The 18,826-nt window shown below is 40.0% G+C and overlaps 1 protein-coding gene and 1 pseudogene across 2 annotated transcripts; one reads left to right on the forward strand and one right to left on the reverse strand.

Moving 5' to 3' along the window:
• Nucleotides 1–12,550: 12,550 nt before the first annotated feature.
• On the reverse strand, nucleotides 12,551–14,580 carry SMIM30 (small integral membrane protein 30). 2 transcript variants are annotated; one of them, XR_007401941.1, is made up of 3 exons: nucleotides 14,189–14,213; nucleotides 13,962–14,055; nucleotides 12,551–13,447 (listed from the first exon to the last, which is right to left on the reverse strand). XR_007401941.1 is itself a non-coding variant. In XM_025464692.3 (3 exons), exon 3 carries the CDS (start codon nucleotides 13,396–13,398, stop codon nucleotides 13,219–13,221), a length of 180 nt encoding a protein of 59 aa, XP_025320477.1. In that variant the 5' UTR covers nucleotides 13,399–13,447; nucleotides 13,962–14,055; nucleotides 14,431–14,580; the 3' UTR covers nucleotides 12,551–13,218. The 2 variants fall into 2 exon arrangements, 1 of the variants encoding a protein (XP_025320477.1); XM_025464692.3 differs by lacking the exon at nucleotides 14,189–14,213 and adding an exon at nucleotides 14,431–14,580.
• Nucleotides 14,581–14,736: 156 nt separating this feature from the next.
• The window catches only part of LOC118350545 (ferritin light chain-like), an 81,947-nt pseudogene continuing 77,857 nt past the window's right edge, over nucleotides 14,737–18,826 (forward strand).

The raw sequence follows: 18,826 nt of genomic DNA on the forward strand, positions 1-18,826 counted from the left end.
TCATTTTAAATCCCTTTAAATTCATTTTAAACACATTATTAGACTGTATTCTAACTTTATCCTATGAAGTATCTATCCTTCTTTTAGTGTACTAAAATAAAAAAACAAGTTTTGAAAGATGACTAATTAGTAGTTATACGGGTTATAGTGTGACAGTTGCTCTTTGCATTTATTAACTTATTTGGTTTTCAGAAAACCTCATAAGGTCGGTTGCATGATTCATTTTACTGATGAAAAAACTTGAGGCACAGAGAGAGCTAATTAACTTGCCCAAGTTGAATGGAAAAGTTGGGATTTGTGCTTAAGTGACTTACCTCAAGGAGGGTGAAACCAGAAACTTGATTTCATATTTTCTTGCCACCAGGTCTTATGCACTCTCAGTATACCACAGTGCCTTTAGAGTCTAAACCAGTCTTTTCATATATATTTAATGTGAGCCACATATGTAATTTAAAATTTTCTAGTAGCCAAAATATAAAAGTAAAAAGAAACAAGTAAAACTAATTTTAATACTGTATTTTATTTAAACTAATATATCCAACTAATACGTAATGTAAATCAACATATAATCAATACAAAAGTATTAAGGAGATATTTTGTATATTTTTTTCCACTAAGTCTTTGAAATCCAGTGTGTATTTTGCAATACTTACAGGCATCTCAATTCAGACTAGCCACGCGTTCAGTACTCAAACCAGGCCTGAGCCATTAGACCTAAAGCCTTTCTGCAGAGATAAGAATAATAAGTCTAGAGAGGTGAATTCTCATACTCAAAGTTAATCAGGTGCATAAACGTCAAGGTGGTGAGCAGACTTGAAGAGAAAAATCAATCGCCAAGACCTGAAGCCTGGATGTGGTCTCTGCAGCCTTGTGTGTGAAGTGAGGCTCTGTGGCAGTCTGCCGGCTGGGTTCGCTCAGCGGCTGGTTTCCAGACCTCAATCACAGAGCCCACTTACTGCATTTCACCTCCTGCACCTTGACAGCCAAACCAGCAGGTTTCACGCTCCAGGGGAACATATGTTAAATGCCATTTGTTTATTGCTGCAAATGGGCATGAAACAGAAAGGAAAAGCCAAAAAGTTCAAATCTCCCAAATCTCCATGGACAAGGAGCCCAGAAACTTCCTCTGTCCGTTACAGATGAAATACAGGTAGGCTGGAAAGCATGTCATCATGATGTGCTTCAGTTTGGGAAGCAGGCTGGGATCCTAAGGATTTCAGAGAGTGTTGTCTTCCAGATGTTCCCCTACTTTACCTCAGATGCTGTGGACTCACAGAGGCTTACTATATTATCCTATTGACTGTTGGGAAACTCAGAATAATGCCTATATTTTTACCGTAAATTCATTCAAATTCTTCAGCTTACCAGTGCCAGAATTGATCTAAAAATACATGTAAGTAGGAGCTTAAATGAGGAATTTTTTAAATACTATCTTACTAATTAAATTACCAGATTCCATAGGATTTGAATTTTAGAGTTGAGGATCTTAAAACATCACCTAACAGTTTTTTTCAAACTTAGTTTACTTAAGGTAATGTGATAAGTTTTTTTTCAGATAAGATCATACTTGAAATTCACATATGAAACAGATAATGGTGAAGCTGCTGTGGGAAAAGTGGGATTGGGAGCAGGAGCCATACTCTACTGGTCTTTTATTGTTTGATTTGGCAACTGCCAAGGCAGCTTTGTAGAGCCTAGGGGTCTAATTAACACAGATGAGAAGCACTGATTTAGTTCATACCCCACTCCCTTTTTTTCCTCTTTGACAGGCTGGTGAAAGCTAGAGACTTGCAATTCTAAAATACTTGAATTTATGAAAAATAAGTCCGGGCACGAGTACTAGAGTGATAGAACAGTCAATAGAATGAACTGTGATGAGAAGGAACCAAGGTAGGTCAAAATTATTGCCTGGTTATGAGAATAGTACAAATTCAAGCTTGGCTGGCAAGTGGATTGATGGTCACACGCATACACATACACGCATACACTCATAGATGCATGCACACACACAGAGAAATCAGACAAGGCATTCAGTTTTGACACGAAGATAAGTTTAATTTTAGCAAATGAACATGAAGTGACAGCCATTCACATAGCATCATTTATAAGTGCTAGTCCGTCTTGAATTGGAATGTGAAAAATTAGGGCCAGCCATATGGGAGTTGTCTGCTTGTAATGGAAAACCTGGGGCCACACGGGCGGGCGGAGGTAGAGTGGAAACAGAGGGATTCTCTAACAAAGAGTACAAAGAGAAGGCCAACATCTGAGACTTGAAGAATGGATGAACAGTAAGGTATCAGAAGAACGAGAGAAAACAGTTAAGGAGATAGTAAAGGAATAGAGAGGTAGGAGGAAAATAATCCAACTATTCTCAGCCACTCCCCTGCAGCTCTCTTGACAAAACAATCAGCTTCTCTTCCTAAAACCAATGCGATAGGCTCCTAATTAGACCAGTTATGCATCTTTCTTTTTTTGCTTTTATTAAAAATAAAGACATAAATGAAAATTCATTTTATCCATACAATTATTCATTGTAGTAGGTCTTTAAAATGACTATGGATTCCCTTAAATGGAATAATTTCCTTCCTCCTTTTCTTCCTTCCTGCCTTCTTTTCTTTTACGTTTTTAAAGATTTTATTTATTTGAGAGAGAGAGGGGTGGGGAAGAGTGTGAGAGGGAGGAGGGGCAGAGAGAGAGAGAGAGAGAGGGAGAGAATTTCAAGCAGATTCTGGCACCAAGCAGAGCCCCACATGGGGTTCAATTTCATGATCCTGAGATCATGACCTGAGCTGAAACCAAGAGACACATGGCCAGCCAACTGCACTGCTCAGGGGGCTTTTCTGTTTTTTGAGTCTTGTCATTTGAGCACACTGAGGGGAACCTCTTCTTTGGAGTAGGAGTGCCACTCACTTAAAAAACCACTATAGCAGGATTCCTGGGTGGCTCAGTGGTTGAGCATCTGCCTTCAGTTCAGGGCGTGATCCTGGAGTCCTGGGATCGAGTCCTGTATTGGGCTGCCCATGGGGAGTCTGCTTCTCCCTCTGTCTCTATCTGTGTCTCTCATGAATCAATAAATAAAACCTTAAAAAAAAAAAACGAGTATAGTAACCATTTTATGCCAATATTATATAGAAAAGTAAAATATACAAATCTGCAACAGCCACCATAGTATAAAATCATGCAGTGCTCTTCCCTTGCCTTAATTTTATATTTTTATGGTAATGCTACTATTTAAATTTTATTTTGATTCTATTTGCTTTTTGTTGGGCTATCAAAGTAGATTATATTTTTTCCTATCAAATCCTTTGTCATTTAAACCATTTGGGTTATTTTGTGGACAGAATCCTTGAGTCAACCGACAAATATGTATTGAATGCCTCTTGTGTTGTAAGATTTATCTTGGGTGTTTAAGAATAATGAAAAATAAAAAGACAAGTTTTCTGCTTTTTAAGACTGCTATTAGGCTGACATGATTAATTTAATGGACTATAGGGCAAAATTAAACATTGTTGGTTTTTTATAAATATTTATTTATTTGAGAGAGAGAGCATGAGTGGGCAGGACAGGGGAAGAGAGAGAGACAATCACAAGCAGACTCCACACTGAGCACAGAGTTCGATACAGTGCTGGATTCCACAACCCTGAGATAATGGCCTGAGCCAAAACCAAGAGTTGGACCAACCAACTGCACCACCCAGATGCCCCTCATTAAACATTGTTGTAAGCAGGGCCAAACCTTGGTCACACAGTTTAACTGTCTGTTATTGGGGGGGGGGGGGGAGGCATTCACACCCTTGGGCTCTCCCTAGGAAATTTTATCCATCATCCTCTTCCTAGTCCCAATCTCAAGAGTCTAATCCCAATCTGGAGTTCCATTTGGAGGTTCTCGTTTTTAGTTTAACGTGCAGACCCCTGGTTATATTAGCATTCAATAGAGGAAGACTTCAAAACTTAGAAGAGGCACCATTAGCAGTAGACTTACAGATATCACAAAAATACTGAAGAGTGTATAGCACATAGGCATTTTGGTTTTGGGTGTCTCCTGCTGGTTTTCCTTAAATCATGTCATCTCTCAAGGACCTACTTCTGTCTTTTTCCACTACTGGCCCCACTTCTGGGTAACTTCCCTGACAAGGCCTTCTTTTAACTTGCACATCCTTTGTCAAAGAGGAACTCTTGTTCAAAGTGCCTGTCAGTGAAATAGGTGTATTAGGTAGACCATTTCTACTCATTTGTATTTTTCTTTATGGATTGAGAAAATAAGGCCCATATCAACTTGTAAATGATTCGCCCAGTGCCCCATTATCTGTTTGCTTACACTGTAGCCAGAGCTAGGGTCCTTATCTCTTTGACTCTTCATTCAGTATTTTTTCACTATATCACACAGCCTTTCTGAGCTGTATTTCCATAAACTTCTTCATAAACTTCGGTCATGTAGCAACAGCACTGAGGAAAATGATTAAAATAATATTTCTTGATAGCTATCATTATTACTGACCACTAACAATAATAAATGTAGGAATCATTGGATAACTAATGGTTACTTTCAATTATGGAAACCATAAGAATAATTTTGAAAATGAATACTCAAGAACATATGATGATCTTTATTTTCACTTTTATAGACTATCATAAAATTGCATAGCGACTCTGGGCCTTTTACTTAAATGTTATCCAAAAAAAAAAAAAAACCCTGGGAAACAAAATGGCATGTATGCCCTATTCTATCTAGTTTTATTAAACTTATGCATGGGGAAAGTGACATGGAAAAGTGAAAGTAGTTTTACTGAGGACAGGTAAGGTATAGGTCATTTTTTTACTATGCTATATCATTATCCATGTATATTTCATAATTTCCATAGTCAAAAAATAGTATATTACACAGTGTAATAACCAGCTAATTTGTTTATAAGTTGCAGAAAACATTTTTTTTTGTTACTTCGAAGTCACTTGTCATTCATTTATCAAACTGTGTAACCACTTGTCCACATAACTTGACCTCTCCAAACCTTAGTGTCTTCCTCTATAAAATGTGAGACCACAGAGCTCTCATACAGTTTGAGAATTAGCTCACTACATGGTTGTTCTCTCTGTTTTTGGTCACCTACCTTAGTCACACACAGGACTTAGCTTAGATTTACTTCTGGTTCATTTCCCAAACCAAAAGTTCAATGATGAAGTCTTCCCTTCATTGGGGGTATTTGAAGGAGTAAGTCATAGGACAAAGATGAGTACCAAATATGCTTTAAATAATGGCAGCATCAAAAAAATTTAAGTCTACATTTTTCTAAGAGAATTATTTTTTAGACGCCCACATACTTAGATGAATGAGTGAGTACGAAAAAATGACTTTTATTGCTTCTTTGTGCGTCAGTCATACCTGGGTACTGAATTGATTTACTCTTCAGAAGTGGAAGTCATAGGATTGAGTGAAAGATCCAGCAGGACAGCAGGGTGGAATCATGAAGTGGGTACATGATAGTCCACTCACTGTGACTAAGGATGAGAAGTGGAATCCTATTTGGGGCTCTTTATTTGGGAGTTATCTTTGGAAATGTAGAAGGACACATGGCTCCAGGTATCATTTCTCTTCTCCTAAATTTTTTTCTGATAAAGCTTTCTCACTTTGAATGAAATGTAGACTTTGACATCATCTGTCATTTAGTATTTAGGAACTGAATTCAACACAAAAATAAACCACAATCTTGATTTTAAGACTAAGATACAGGTGATGGGTTAGAGGTGGATGGAAGAGAAGGGGTAGTGGGGGGTGGTGGTGTAAAAGGGATAATAAGTATCTAAATAACCACAAAACAAGGATTCATGAAATACATTATTATAGGTATAAACAATGTACTGTGGATCCTGGGGGATGGATCCTAACTTCTTTTAGGAAAGGCTCCTTGGAGGAGGCCACATTTATAAAGCAAATGAAAGATGAGCATGGAAGTATGGCAAGGCATTTGATTTTGGTAATTCAGTTGAGTCTGGTGTTGAATAAGAGAATGAGAAGGAGATCAGGAGAAGATCATCCTGTGTTTCAAAATGGCGGATAATTTCTAAACAAAACATTAAATATGCATATATGACTCAAGATTTTTATAAATAGTGTATGTAATAAACCAGCTAATGAGATTACATGTTAATACTTATTAAAATTGTGTTCTATAATTATTTAGATGTCCAAGAAAACGGTAAAATCTTGCATTGAATCTCAGCCCTACCTGTGTAAAACCTGAAAGGTTGGTGGTAGAGCTGTACTGAGGACAGTACGGGCACATACAGGCTCAGTGAGAGGATGCTAGGAGCCACTGTGTATACTGGGCTGGGGCGTCCCTTTGCTATATTGACTTTGTATCACATATTCATTCTATAAAAGATTGACTGAGCAGTAATTTCTATACGCCAGGCATTGTGCTAGAAGCCAGGAATACAATAGTGAATTAGTAATTCAGTCCCTGTCCTCACAGAGCTTAGAAGCCTGAGAAGAGGCTGAGTTTGGTTGAGACAAAAATAAGCAGAGATTCAAATCCAAAGTGATATGTGCCTGATAGGAGATGTAAAGACTGCTGGGCGAGCACACAGTAGAATATGTATTTCAGACAGGAAGGATCAGGGAAGACATTCTACAGAAGTGTTGTTCAAGCCTCAGAAGGTGAACTTGAGAAGACTATAGGCAGAGGAAGGAACATATAGATCTAGAAAGCAGGGGAAGTAGGGAAAATGACAGAGACCGAGGAAACATACACAGTGTTTTCTAGGAAGTGAAAAAACAATATGGCTGAAAGCTAGAGTGTAAGGTAGGTTGAGGGTCAGAGACATAGAAGACACTGGAGAAAGAGGTCCTGGTTGTGTTGAGGAGAGATCACAGAGGGTTAAAAATGGGAGGTCAGAAGACTAGGTGCTGCTGTGGATCTCATCCACATGATGGTGGTCTGAACTTGGGGTAGGAGCCGTGAGAATGGAGGGAAGTGGGTGAATCCTAGGCACAACTTGAAGGTGGATTCCGTAAGACCTAGATGTGGCCTGGAGGCGGATTATGAGGGAGAGGAAGGGGCTATGCATGCTCTCAACTGTCTGTCTTGGCCACTGGGAAGATGGTGTCTGTTAGCTCAGTCCCATCGGTAGTGCCAGAAAAGACTGAGCACACGAAACTGCAAGGTTGCTCGTTTCTGGATACTGCCAGGCCAACATCAATTAGCATGTGGGCTATTTGCTGTGAGTGGGAGTGGCAGGGCTACGGTTTGTTTTTATTCTTCCTTTTTGAGACAATCCCTAATCATACTCGTTCAGTACAGAAAATGAGCTGCCCCCGCTTCGCTCAATTGAAATCCAAAAATGTACCAAATGACTAGACTACGGTTTTCTGTGAGGAGTTCGAAGAGGAAATCAGCTCCTCAGGCTGCCGAATGAAAATGGGTAATTACAATATTTTTAACACATTAGACTTTATTAGTTTTGAAATTAGTAAAGCTCCTTTTGTGGAACCAAAAAATTCTATCACTAGGAAACCTTTTAGAGATTACTAACAAATAATTTTACAGATGAATAAATTGTGTAGGTTAACTTATTGACTCAAGGACAATTGCCTGGTAGTTATTTTTTTTTCTTTCTAAATTGCAGCGATGATATCTTAAAAAATGTTGATTAAACAAGAGAAAGTGGGCGTATGTCATCACAGGACCCATAAGATTGTTTCATGTTGCTATCTCAGTGGTCTGGTAATTTTTGTGGTAAGATGAAAGAGCTGTTCTGACAAATCATCTGAAATAGAATATGGTATAGTTTATGTTCTTGGTGATCATGCCTGCTTTTAAATTCTTTTGTTAAGTGATTTATGCACATTTATCCAGAGCATAATTATCTTGATTAATATTGAGAAATATGGTATTTATAATCCCTATGTGTAACAAAGTGCTACATGATTAGCCCTTTAAAAATAATTAACCCTCTTGTATATAAAATTTCATAATTTCATTTCAGATTATCAAGTGCCAACTAATATTTTCAAAATTCTAATCACCCACATATAATGGATTCAGTGGAAATATGTGAGAGGGTTATTATAGCTCTGATATTACAAATCAATGGAAAATTAAACCACATTTTAGTATTTTGCAGCAACCATATTTTTCTGGTCTTCTGCCTTTTGCATTTAGTTGTTAGATGTCTATTAATTAATCTCATAAATTATTTAGAAAAATGGAGTTATTAAAGATTAGAAAAAATTTAAATATGCTATTCTATACACATATTTATTGATTTGGCTCTGTTTTCACCTAAGAATAAAAATTCCGTCTGGGATTAATAAGTATAAATAAGGGCTCCCTCTCCACTCCCTACCACAGGAAACACTGAACACATTTTATGTTGCTTATATCTTCATGACTTTTAAGGAGATGAGATTTGTCAGGATACTTTTCCTAGTAGAATATAGACCCAATCCACTATTTTTCTGAACACACAGAACCAAATTCCTTGCATCTCCTTAAATGACTAAGCAGTTACTGCTAAGCTTTTGTGTCAATTAGTAAAGACCCATGGTCAACACATTAGGAATTACTAAAACAGAATCAATCCTTTTCTTTCTTCCCCTTCAAAATTTGGGGAAGCTCTAGGGAAGCCAAATTTTCTTTTAAACATGATGACTTTGAGTTTCATCAGTTTGTAAGCCTATAATGGTAGAAGAAAAATTATGGTAACGAAAATAGTCATGGAAAAAAGTGAGAATTAAAATATAGTGACTGTTTAATATGGGATTTATGTAATATATAAATACAAAATTGATACTTATCAATTGGACACATCTAGAAAAATAGCTCCAAATACCAGTAATGACCTTAAGCATGCCAAGCCTTTCACACTTATTTCATGTGTTCCTCATCTATCTATGAAGTAGGTACTGTTATTATTCCCATTTAACAGATAGTGAGACAGAAATTTAAAAGAAGTGACTCGCCCAAGATCAAATTTTAAGTGGCGGAAACTGGCTGTGTATGTCGGTTGGATTTCAGAGGTTAGATTCTTCACCCTTATTGTGGGTACCACCAAAGAACGTATTTGAAACTCTGGGAGATGGTTTGTACAGAGAATTCTCCCTTCATTATGTGCTTCAGGCTGTATAGCTTCATCATCTTTCCTATATTCAAAGTTGGAAATGGCATTTGACAAGCTTCTGCGGAGCTTAGAAAGTCTAAGAGGGCAAAAGAGCATATGATGTTTAGCTTTTGAGATTTTCTGGGCCTAGCTGGTTCCTTTACAGCAGGTACTTTTGGCATCCCATCAGTCTTTCAGGAAGCTGCCCTTAGTCTTGTTGCTGAGACAAAATATCAATATAGCTCACTTTTTTCAAACTTCATCTGCCCTCCTGCATTCTTGTTAGTCATACTCCTTAAGTGGGCTTACTGAGTAAAGACAGAAATATAATGATTGGGTGAAGATGGGAGCACAGATGTGCATCATATGATAAAGGTCTGTTAAATGAAATATCTTCAATCAATTGTTTACCTGGCATTTTCTTTCTCCAGAAAATTCACTCTTTAAATATGCACTGAGGAGACGTTTGATTCTAGGAAGATGGGAGTAGACATCCTTTTTCTTATTTCTTCCCCTAAATACAGCTAAAAACCCTGGACATTATGTATAAAACAAATGTGAGATACTGAAAGGAAGGGCACCTGGGTGGTTCAGTTGGTTGGGTGTCTGATTCTTGGTTTCAGCTCAGGTCATGGTCTTAGGGTTGTGAAATGAGCCCAGTGTTGGGCTCTGCACTCAGTGTCGAGTCTGCTTCAGATTCTTTCCCCCTTTGCCCCTCCCTGCACTTGCTCATATGTGCTCTCTCAAATAAAGAGAGAAACTGGATTCTGAAACATAGAAAGAAGGCCGACCAGCTAGGAACCTCAGGTCCAGAAGACATAGTGGTGAATGCTCTGAATTTTCTTTTTCCTCCTAAATCTCTGACTAGGTACTAGGTACTCTGAAGGTGGCAACCCAGAAATGCCAGTGGGCTCAGATGTGGCCATGGGCCAGTGGAGACCATGTAGAAAGTTTGGACCCTAACTTTAGGGTCATTGGAGGACATGTGGGGAGCAGTATGTGTCCCTGGACATCTACCCCTATCTGGTAGTAAGGAGACTACAATCTCCCTTGCCCTGAGGCAGCATTGTCAGAGGCCTGCTAAAATACAACCATTAAAGATGACCCAGTCTTTAATATAATACTCAAAATGTCCAGGTATTAATGGAAATCACTCATCATTCCAAGGAAGATCTCAACTTGAACGAGACAAGATAATCAACAGATGCTGATACTGAAATGACATAGATGTTAGAACTATGACAAGGGTTTTGAAGCAGCCAACATAAAAGTTCAATGAACAATTATAAACACGCTAGACAAGGGAAAAAATATCAAGTCTCACCAAAGAAAAAGAAGCTATAAAGAAAATCAAATGGAAAAATTTAGAACTAAACAATGCATGGGCATAATCAGTGAACCTGAGAATAGGACAACTAGAAATTACCCAGTATGAACAACAGAGAAAAAAGACTGAAAAGAAAAAAAGCCTTAAGGACAAGTTAAGACTGCAACAAAAGATCTAACTGGGTCACTGGAGTCACAGAAGGAAAGGATAAAGTGGAGGGGGCTGAAAGAGTATTTGAAAAAATAATGGTTGAAAATTACCTAAATTTGGGAAATGACATACCCCTATAGGTTCAAAAAGATGAGCAAACCCCAAACAGGACCCAAACATATTCATGCCAAGACACATCATATCGACCTTTTGAAAATTAAGAAGAGAAAAAAAAATCTTGAAAGCAGCCAGAAAGAAGTGATACAGGAAACACACTGATTTTGGATGTCAGAGGAATTGGTGGGTTACTAGACCTTCTTGTTGATTTTAACTAGTAGTGTTCTGCCTTTGTAACTAAACTTAACTGAGCTAGCATGCAGAGAGCATTTAGTAGACATCTATAAAGTATGCTGGCCCTTGGGGGATATGTGTCCATCTCATTCTTCTTATTACCTGCTTCACAGCAGGTGTTATCCATCAGAGCAAATCCAGAAATCTGAAAGAATCTTAAAAAAAAAACAAAAAACCCAAAACCAAAAAAGCACAGAAATTTTTAATTTGGATTTCTGGACGGGCTTCAGTTCCGTGAACTACTTGAAATTAATCTAAAAATGCAAGCATGTTTTCATCAGACTCTCAAAGGAGCTAGTAGACCTTAAAAGGTTAAGAGCCACTGTAAGTTTCTGTTCTTTTCAGGCTAAAACCACATAATCCAGCCTGTGTAGAAAAGAAGCTAAAAATAGAGAAGGCATTCCTCATCCTATCTCAAAATTTCTGAGTGCTACCTCATGATAATTTTCCACTTTTAAGGGCAAAACAAGAAAATAGCAGTTTTCTTTCTAGATACCTCTGGAAATACATTGTTCATTAAAGAATGTTTGCTTGTAGTCTTATTTTGATCATTTAAAAAATAGTATCTGAAGGTGACAAAATGACCAATGCACCGTGACTTAAAATGTACTTTTTGACTTCTCCTAATGCCAGTGAAAAAGTTCAGATGTACAAGGAAGTAGCAGCAGCCTCTCTACACCATAATCAATGGGCTGGTTCATGAGCTAAGACCAACCATTCCACAATCTGCATTCCTATTTCCATCTTTAAAAAAAAAACATGTTGGGGATCTGTGGGTGGCTCAGCGGTTTAGCGCCTGCCTTCGGCCCAGGGAGCGATCCTGGAGTCCTGGGATTGAGTCCCGCATTGGGATCCCTACATGGAGTCTGCTTCTCCCTCTGCCTGTCTCTGCCTCTCTCTCTGTGTCTCTCATGAATAAATAAAATCCTTAAATAAAACGAAAAAAAAAAGCATGTAAAATTAAGTTCTATTAATTACACAATGTGTAACTGCCAATTTATCTGAACAAAAATGTTAGTGCATTCTCTTTTGAAAAAATAAATCAGCTACGACAAAAACAGATCCACGCAGTTTCTGCCTGAATAGCATGGCTGTCTCTTACTCCTACCCTCTACCCAATTTCCCATGCAAGCCAAGTGAGCTCAACCTGCAGGATGCCACTATAAAGAGGGTTTCAGGTTGCTGCTGCTTGTTTTCTAATCAAAATTAAGACTCTCAATGTTACGTGGAGAGCTAGATTGGATAATGCATGGTTTCAGTAAAAAACTTGATTACTTGCTTCCAGTAGGACCCTCATGTAGTTTGATCCAATTGGTTTGGATGAAGTCTGAGATTCTAACAAGAAGCCAGGTGATAATGCTAGTTTGAGGACATTTTGAGTATTAAGGTCAGAGAGGGTACATCTCATCTGGTTAGTCTAAAAATCAGTATAGGCCATTAACTTTTCCTTCTGTATCTGTGGATTCTCTACCAGGGGCTTCTCCTACCTTGATCCTGTCCATTTCTCATTTATCACTGATAGTGCTTTTATAAGCTAATGTGATCACTTACGGTAAGGCACTCCACCACTTAGCTGACATAAAAGTCTATACAAAGATATAAACAGAATGAACATCGCACATTAACTTAAAACATAATGGGTTTATATTTAACATAGTACTTCTCATGATGGAAATGTTAACTCAGTTAGTATAAAGCTTTTTTTTTTACATTAAATCTCGTCTCCATTTCAATGTCAATATAAAGTAACTTTTTTACATTAAATATTTTCTTCATTTCAATATTAGATACATTGAATACATTTTTCTTACTTCTCCCCCAAGAAATAAAAATTTTAATCTCTGACTGACTGTATTTAATATCTAAATACAACATTAATTTGGGAGATAACAGAACGAAAAACTAATAAAAATGTGGAGAAAAGACTCCTCAGTGATGGAGGAGGCACGGGCAATTTCCTAGGATTCTGGGTAAGGGTTTCCTTCTTCCTATTTCACTTTGAAAACTCTGAAACTATGAAATAATATGAAAATTTCAGTCATCTGACTTCTTTGACCCTTTTTCTAACTAGCACATATGAATTATAGACTACTTTTTTCAGTGTATTATTTGTTGTGATGAACCCCCCCCCACCACCACTGAACACGTATCAATTTGTTCCCACTTACAGGGAGATAATTAAGAATGTGAAAATACCCTATTTCGTGGGATCTTCTAGACACTAAAGCTCAGTTTTTAACCTCAATAACACAAAGGTTTTCCGGGCAAGGTCTGATTCAGAAGGCCCATCAAAATCACATTTGTCCATTCCTCTTTCGTGCATAGACGCCCAAACAGGCACAAATGCCTGTAATGCTGAGAGCCACACCTAACAGGAGAGCGATTGCATCTCCAGCTTCTACTGCTTCAACCACCGGCAGCACCAAAAGCAGTGAAATGACGACCAAGAACAACTGTGTTGAAACTGAGGTCATGATGTTGGGATCTTCCAGGTTATCTCCGGATCTTGAGGGCTGAAGGTTTCTAGAAATCAGACAAGGAAACAAAAAAGAAATCGTTAGAAATTCCCACCTTTCCAGAGGACAGTAAAAATCCATCAGTAGCAATCCACACACCTTTTCAATGTAAATTTCAGACCCCTCTCCTCATTTTATGGTAGGAAAAAAAAAAAAAAAAAAAAAAAAAAGAGGGGAAGTCGACAAAAGGCATTTAAAGAATGGCCTTTTGGGGCTAACCTCCCCTTTTCATGATCATCCCTCGACTCCAGCAATTTTTCCCACACGCTATCGTGCCAACGTCGTGAATCGGCTAAGCAAACTGAACGGAATGAAGAACAAAGGGAAAACACACCAGGCACTCGGAAACTTAAAACATCCTAAAAGTTAAGTAAAAATAAATAAATAAATAAATAAATAAATAAATAAATAAAAATTTACATTTTCTTAGCATTTCTGTCATCCAGGCGATGCAGACCGGTCTGGCAAAAGTCATGCAACGCAGAAGTCCGTGAGGTCGTGGGGAATTCGTGTAAACTTACCAAAGGAAGGATGTGCGTGTGGAGCGTATCCGATTGGAAACTGCCCCTTCCCGGAGTTGGGGCGCCGAGGCTAAGAGGTGCCACGTGACGGAGCCTGCGATCGCAACAGGGGGGGATTTAGGATCTACTCCCCATCCCCACCATCAGCGTCCTCATCCGGGAGGCGGCCAGGGTCCGCGCAGAGCGAGGGAGGGGCGCGAACGCACGACGGAGGGAGGGTCACTAACCCGCGGGACGAGCTCGTCGTTCAGGCAGCAGAACTAGACTTAAAGTTGGTCACTCCGCCCGCACGGGGATCAACGTCCAAATAAATCGAACCCCGAGACCAGTTCCCGCCAGGCCTTCACATTAAGACCTTAAGAACAATCCCTGCTTCGCCCCCGCGCGGTGCAAACCGGACCCCCCCCCGCGCTTTACAAACACACCGAAGCGACCCCAAATACCCTCCGGGGAGGAGTTGGCACCTTACCTTCCTGGAAGCGGCCATTAGAGGAATGGCGGAGAGGGCGGGGCCTCCGGACTACACTTCCCACAATCCCCGCTGCCGACGTAGTGGGCGGGGCCTCCGGACTACACTTCCCACAATCCCCGCTGCCGACGGCTCCCCGGGACGCGCGCCTGGCTGAGGGAGGGACGGGCGCGCCGTGCGGGCGACGAGCTGGAGCGAGCGTGCGGGGCGTCCTCCCGCGGCGGCGCAACGTGTTACCGGTGAAGTGGTTTAGTGTGTTTGTCCCAAACGCTCTCTCAGAAAGGAGACGAAGACCTGACAGCAAGTATTTTTTTTTTTCTTTACCCGCTTAACGTTTTAAGACATACAAGTAGTTCTTTTTTTTTTTTTGTTTCTGCGACTAAAATGAAGACACGACCGCGGGAAGATAGCGCCCGAGCACAGCCGTCTGCCTCGGACCCTGTGAAACGAGCGGCCTCCAGCGTTTTGCGGCGGGGGAATCCCCCGTCACCATCCTCCCGCTGTGCCCTGTGACGTGTTCGTTGATCCCCTTTTAAGCAATGGGGGGGGGGGGGGGTGTGCGTGTGTGAGAGAACACGTTGGATTAGACGTGGTTGGGAGGCGTGAAAGGCGTTTGTAGGGAAAAGCAAAGTGTAGGAAAAGTGGTTTGTGGGACGATGTGCTGTGTCGGGGCTCCGGAGCGGGGAGGACCGGCCCCCGTCGTTCGGGAGCGCGTGTGGGGCGCGCTTCGTGGCGTCTCCCCGTTTCCACCACACCCACCCTGACCTGACCGCCCCCGGGTCCTGCTGAGAAGACGTGAGGTGACTGCTTTTTTTTTTTTTTTTTTTTTTTTTAAATCAGGAACGAGTTGTTTGCGTGGGGAAGGCCACCCTTGCTGAGGGGCACCCTTGACGTGCGGTCCCTGTGAAGCCCTCAGGTGAGCCTCCGCAGGCGCCCGTGCGACGATTCCCTTGGCACCCCCCCCCCCCCCCAGGTTGTAAGTTCCTGGTGGCGCGGGTTATAGGGGTGAAGTCGCCGCCTGCACCTTCAGCTCGGCGACATGCGACCTCGCATCTTATATGTATATATATATATATATTTTTTTCTTTTCCCTTAAATGTTACCAGTCTCTCTAGACCGACGGCAAAGCTTCATAGTCCTACCTCCTAACACGCCCCCCGCAGTAGAACTGGCCGATCGTGATTATTTGAATAAATACAAACATCAAATAAATGAATTTGATAAGTACATACATTCAAATACATTTGAATAAGTAATCGTAATTATATAAATACACAAACAAATAAATAGCTAAATTGAGACAAATGCCAAATAAGCCAAACCAAGGCCTCTTGCGTATCGGAAATCCGAGGATGACTCCACAAATAGTGTGGTTAGCATTGCTTCCCTAACCTGGATTGATTGATTGATTGATTATTTATTTATTTATTTATATTTATGATAGAACTAGAGAGGCAGACACAGGCAGAGGAAGAAGCAGGTTCCACTGGGAGCCCGACGGGGGACTCGATCCTGGAACTCCAGGATCGCGCCCTGGGCCAAAGGCAGGTGTTAAACCGCCGAGCTACCCAGGGATCCCCTGGATTATTATTATTTTTTTAAAGTTCTGCCTTGGCCTCTGGCCTCATTTGCTTGGAGCTGTTAGTCTTGCCTATTTCTAATCAAGTACTTCGAAATGTACTAGGAAACATTCCCTTGTAGTTGAGCGTGAACACTTTGGGAATTCCCCCCCCCCCCCCCTTTATTTCAGTTAGCCGAAGTCAGCAAGGAGGACTTTGAAGTTAAGTGTTATTACAGGTCTGTTTCAGGTGTGTCAAGGTTGAAGATGATGGTTTGAAGTTTGGAGAGTCTGTGGATGGTAAAATGCCTTTTTTTTTGGAAAATATTAAGAGGTCATTTCATGACCTGAATCGTCTGAAACAGGGTGGCTGAAGTTGTTTGTGCAGCAGTGTTTTGGGCCCAGGTAGTTTGATTGATTGATTTATTTATTATTTATTTATTTATAAAAAGATTTTATTTATAAATTAAATATAGAGAGGCAGAGACACAGGCAGAGGGAGAAGCAGGCTCCATGCAGGGAGCGCAACGTGGGTCTCCATCCCAGGATCACACCCTGGGCTGAAGGGAGGCGTGATCACACCCTGAGCCACCCAGGGACCCCCAAGCCCAAGTAGTTTTAAAATAAAGTTAGCTTTCTCTAACAAGCACCCATCCCACTCGGGCAATTTGGCAAAGGTGTTGCCATATATGCTTTTGTGTGCCTTATCCCAGTCCCAGTATCCAAGTAGTATGGTATCCTAGTTCTCAGTTTTTTCTTACTACCCTAGTATTCAAAAAAAAAAAAAAAAAAATTAGATCATTTTTTCCTTTGCTTGAAACTCTCCATTTCTGACACGTTAAGCTGAAGTCCAGACTCTATCAAGACTCAAAAAGCTCTACATTCTGGTCTCTCTATGCTTCTCTGATGCCAACCCACCACTCACTCGTGCGTATCCATTTCAATTACATTCACCTGTTTGCTATTTCTTAAACGTGCCCATTTTGTTTCCTATTGAATTTGCCCTTGCTGTTGCCTCTGCCAGTAATACTTTTCTGGCTCTTTAGTGGCTGTTTTCTCAGTGTCCTTCAAGGTTCTGCTTAAATATCGTCTTCTTCCCAGAGTACGTCACAAAAGATACCTCTTCCATTACTGTCTATTCACTTTCTTGCCTTATTTTTTCTTCATAGTGCCTATCACTAACTGAAATTATATATGTATTTATTTATATGTGTAGTAGGTAAACAAATAAAGTGAAAATTCCATGAAGGGCAGGAAATATTCCTGTTTTATTCACTACTGAGTTCCCATCTACTAGAACAGTGTCTAGCATGATACATACTTAGAAGGTATTTTGTGATTGAATAATATTAGTATAACTACAATTTGATTACTGTTTACTTACCTTTATACTGCTCGTGGTAGAAACTACCTTATATGTAGGAAGTCAGCTTTTGGGCTAAAATATAAAGATCCTTGATGATCTAGACTGAGCTTACTTTGAGTCTTCATTCCAAATTTGGGCTTACATATTTCCCCTATAATATTATTTATGTACAAATAACATGTAGTAAGCATCTAAAACAATGTAATTTGTTCAGGAACCTGTCTATAAAGATCCCTACTTAACTTCCTCTGTCCACTTGGAGCATCAGTACTTTGACAAAAATGTTGATTAAGTCTACCTGGATCATGTATTTTTTTCCTTAGCAATACTTGAAAGGTTCGAAAGGTTCCTTTAAATACTTCTTAATGTTGGACAAACAGTATTGGCATTTTTGGTAGGACAATGCTTTGTTGTGCAGACACAATACTGCAAGATGTTTAGTATCTGTAGCCCATGCCCACTAGGTGCCAGTAGGATCCCCCAGTCATGAGGACTACCAGCTGCCCTCACACGTTGCCAAACAACTCTTTGATTGTCGATACTGTCCCTAGTTGAGAACCACTCCAGATTTCATGAACAAAATGAAAGGTGTAGTTTAGAATGGAATGAATCCAAAAAGTAAGGAGTTCACCCACATGTGTATGTGTATATATGCACACAGACATATACACAAACACCCCAAAACTGCAGTGTCTTAATGATTAGGTCCTTTTCCTCTAAATATCTTGTTTTATGTTTTGTGTTATTTATAGATTCTTTTCTTTTTCCTGTCAGCATCTCTACAAGGCAGGTTCCACTGGTCACTGTCTTATAACAGCACTGGTATGTAGATTGAAGTGAGATTTCTGTTTTTATATCTGCCACTCAGTTTAGTCTTCAAGCTGCAGAGAGCTAGTATGGTGTAGTATAAGGAATATTCCTTTTTTTCCCCTTGCCGGCTTTGTGGATTTGGGTGTTTATTCTCTCTGAGACTCAGTTTCCTTTTACAAAATGCATTGTGAGAGGATTAAATGAAACGTTTTAAAAGTGACCGAAAAGACAGCCCGGGTGCCTCAGCAGTTTAGTGCTGCCTTCAGCCCAGGGCGTGATCCCGGGGTCCCAGGATCCAGTCCCACGTTGGGCTCTCTGCATGGTTCCTGTTTCTCCCTCTGCCTGTGTCTCTGCCCCTCTCTCTCTCTCTCTCTCTCTGCCTCTAATGAATAAATAAAATCTTAAAAAAAAAAGTGACCAAAAAAATGACAAGAGATCAATACTCCTCAATTCCCGCTTTAATTCTATTTCTATATCTCTGGTTAGTGGTTAAGAGTTAGGGTCTCTGGGTCAAAGTGCTTGGTTAGAATTCTATCTCGGCTGCTTATTAGCTGTATGACAATACTAAACCTTTCTAAGACTCAGTTTATCTATCTATAAAATTGGGTAGAGCAGTATCTATTTGATACGTACAGTATGAGGATTAAAGGCATTCCTGGGAT

This window comes from Canis lupus, chromosome 14 (genome assembly GCF_003254725.2).
Source record: "Canis lupus dingo isolate Sandy chromosome 14, ASM325472v2, whole genome shotgun sequence".
Lineage (NCBI taxonomy): Eukaryota > Metazoa > Chordata > Mammalia > Carnivora > Canidae > Canis > Canis lupus.

Bases quoted from the DNA above. Each gene is read 5' to 3' on its own strand.
- SMIM30 (XM_025464692.3), bottom strand. From the start codon at position 13,398: ATGACCTCAGTTTCAACACAGTTGTTCTTGGTCGTCATTTCACTGCTT.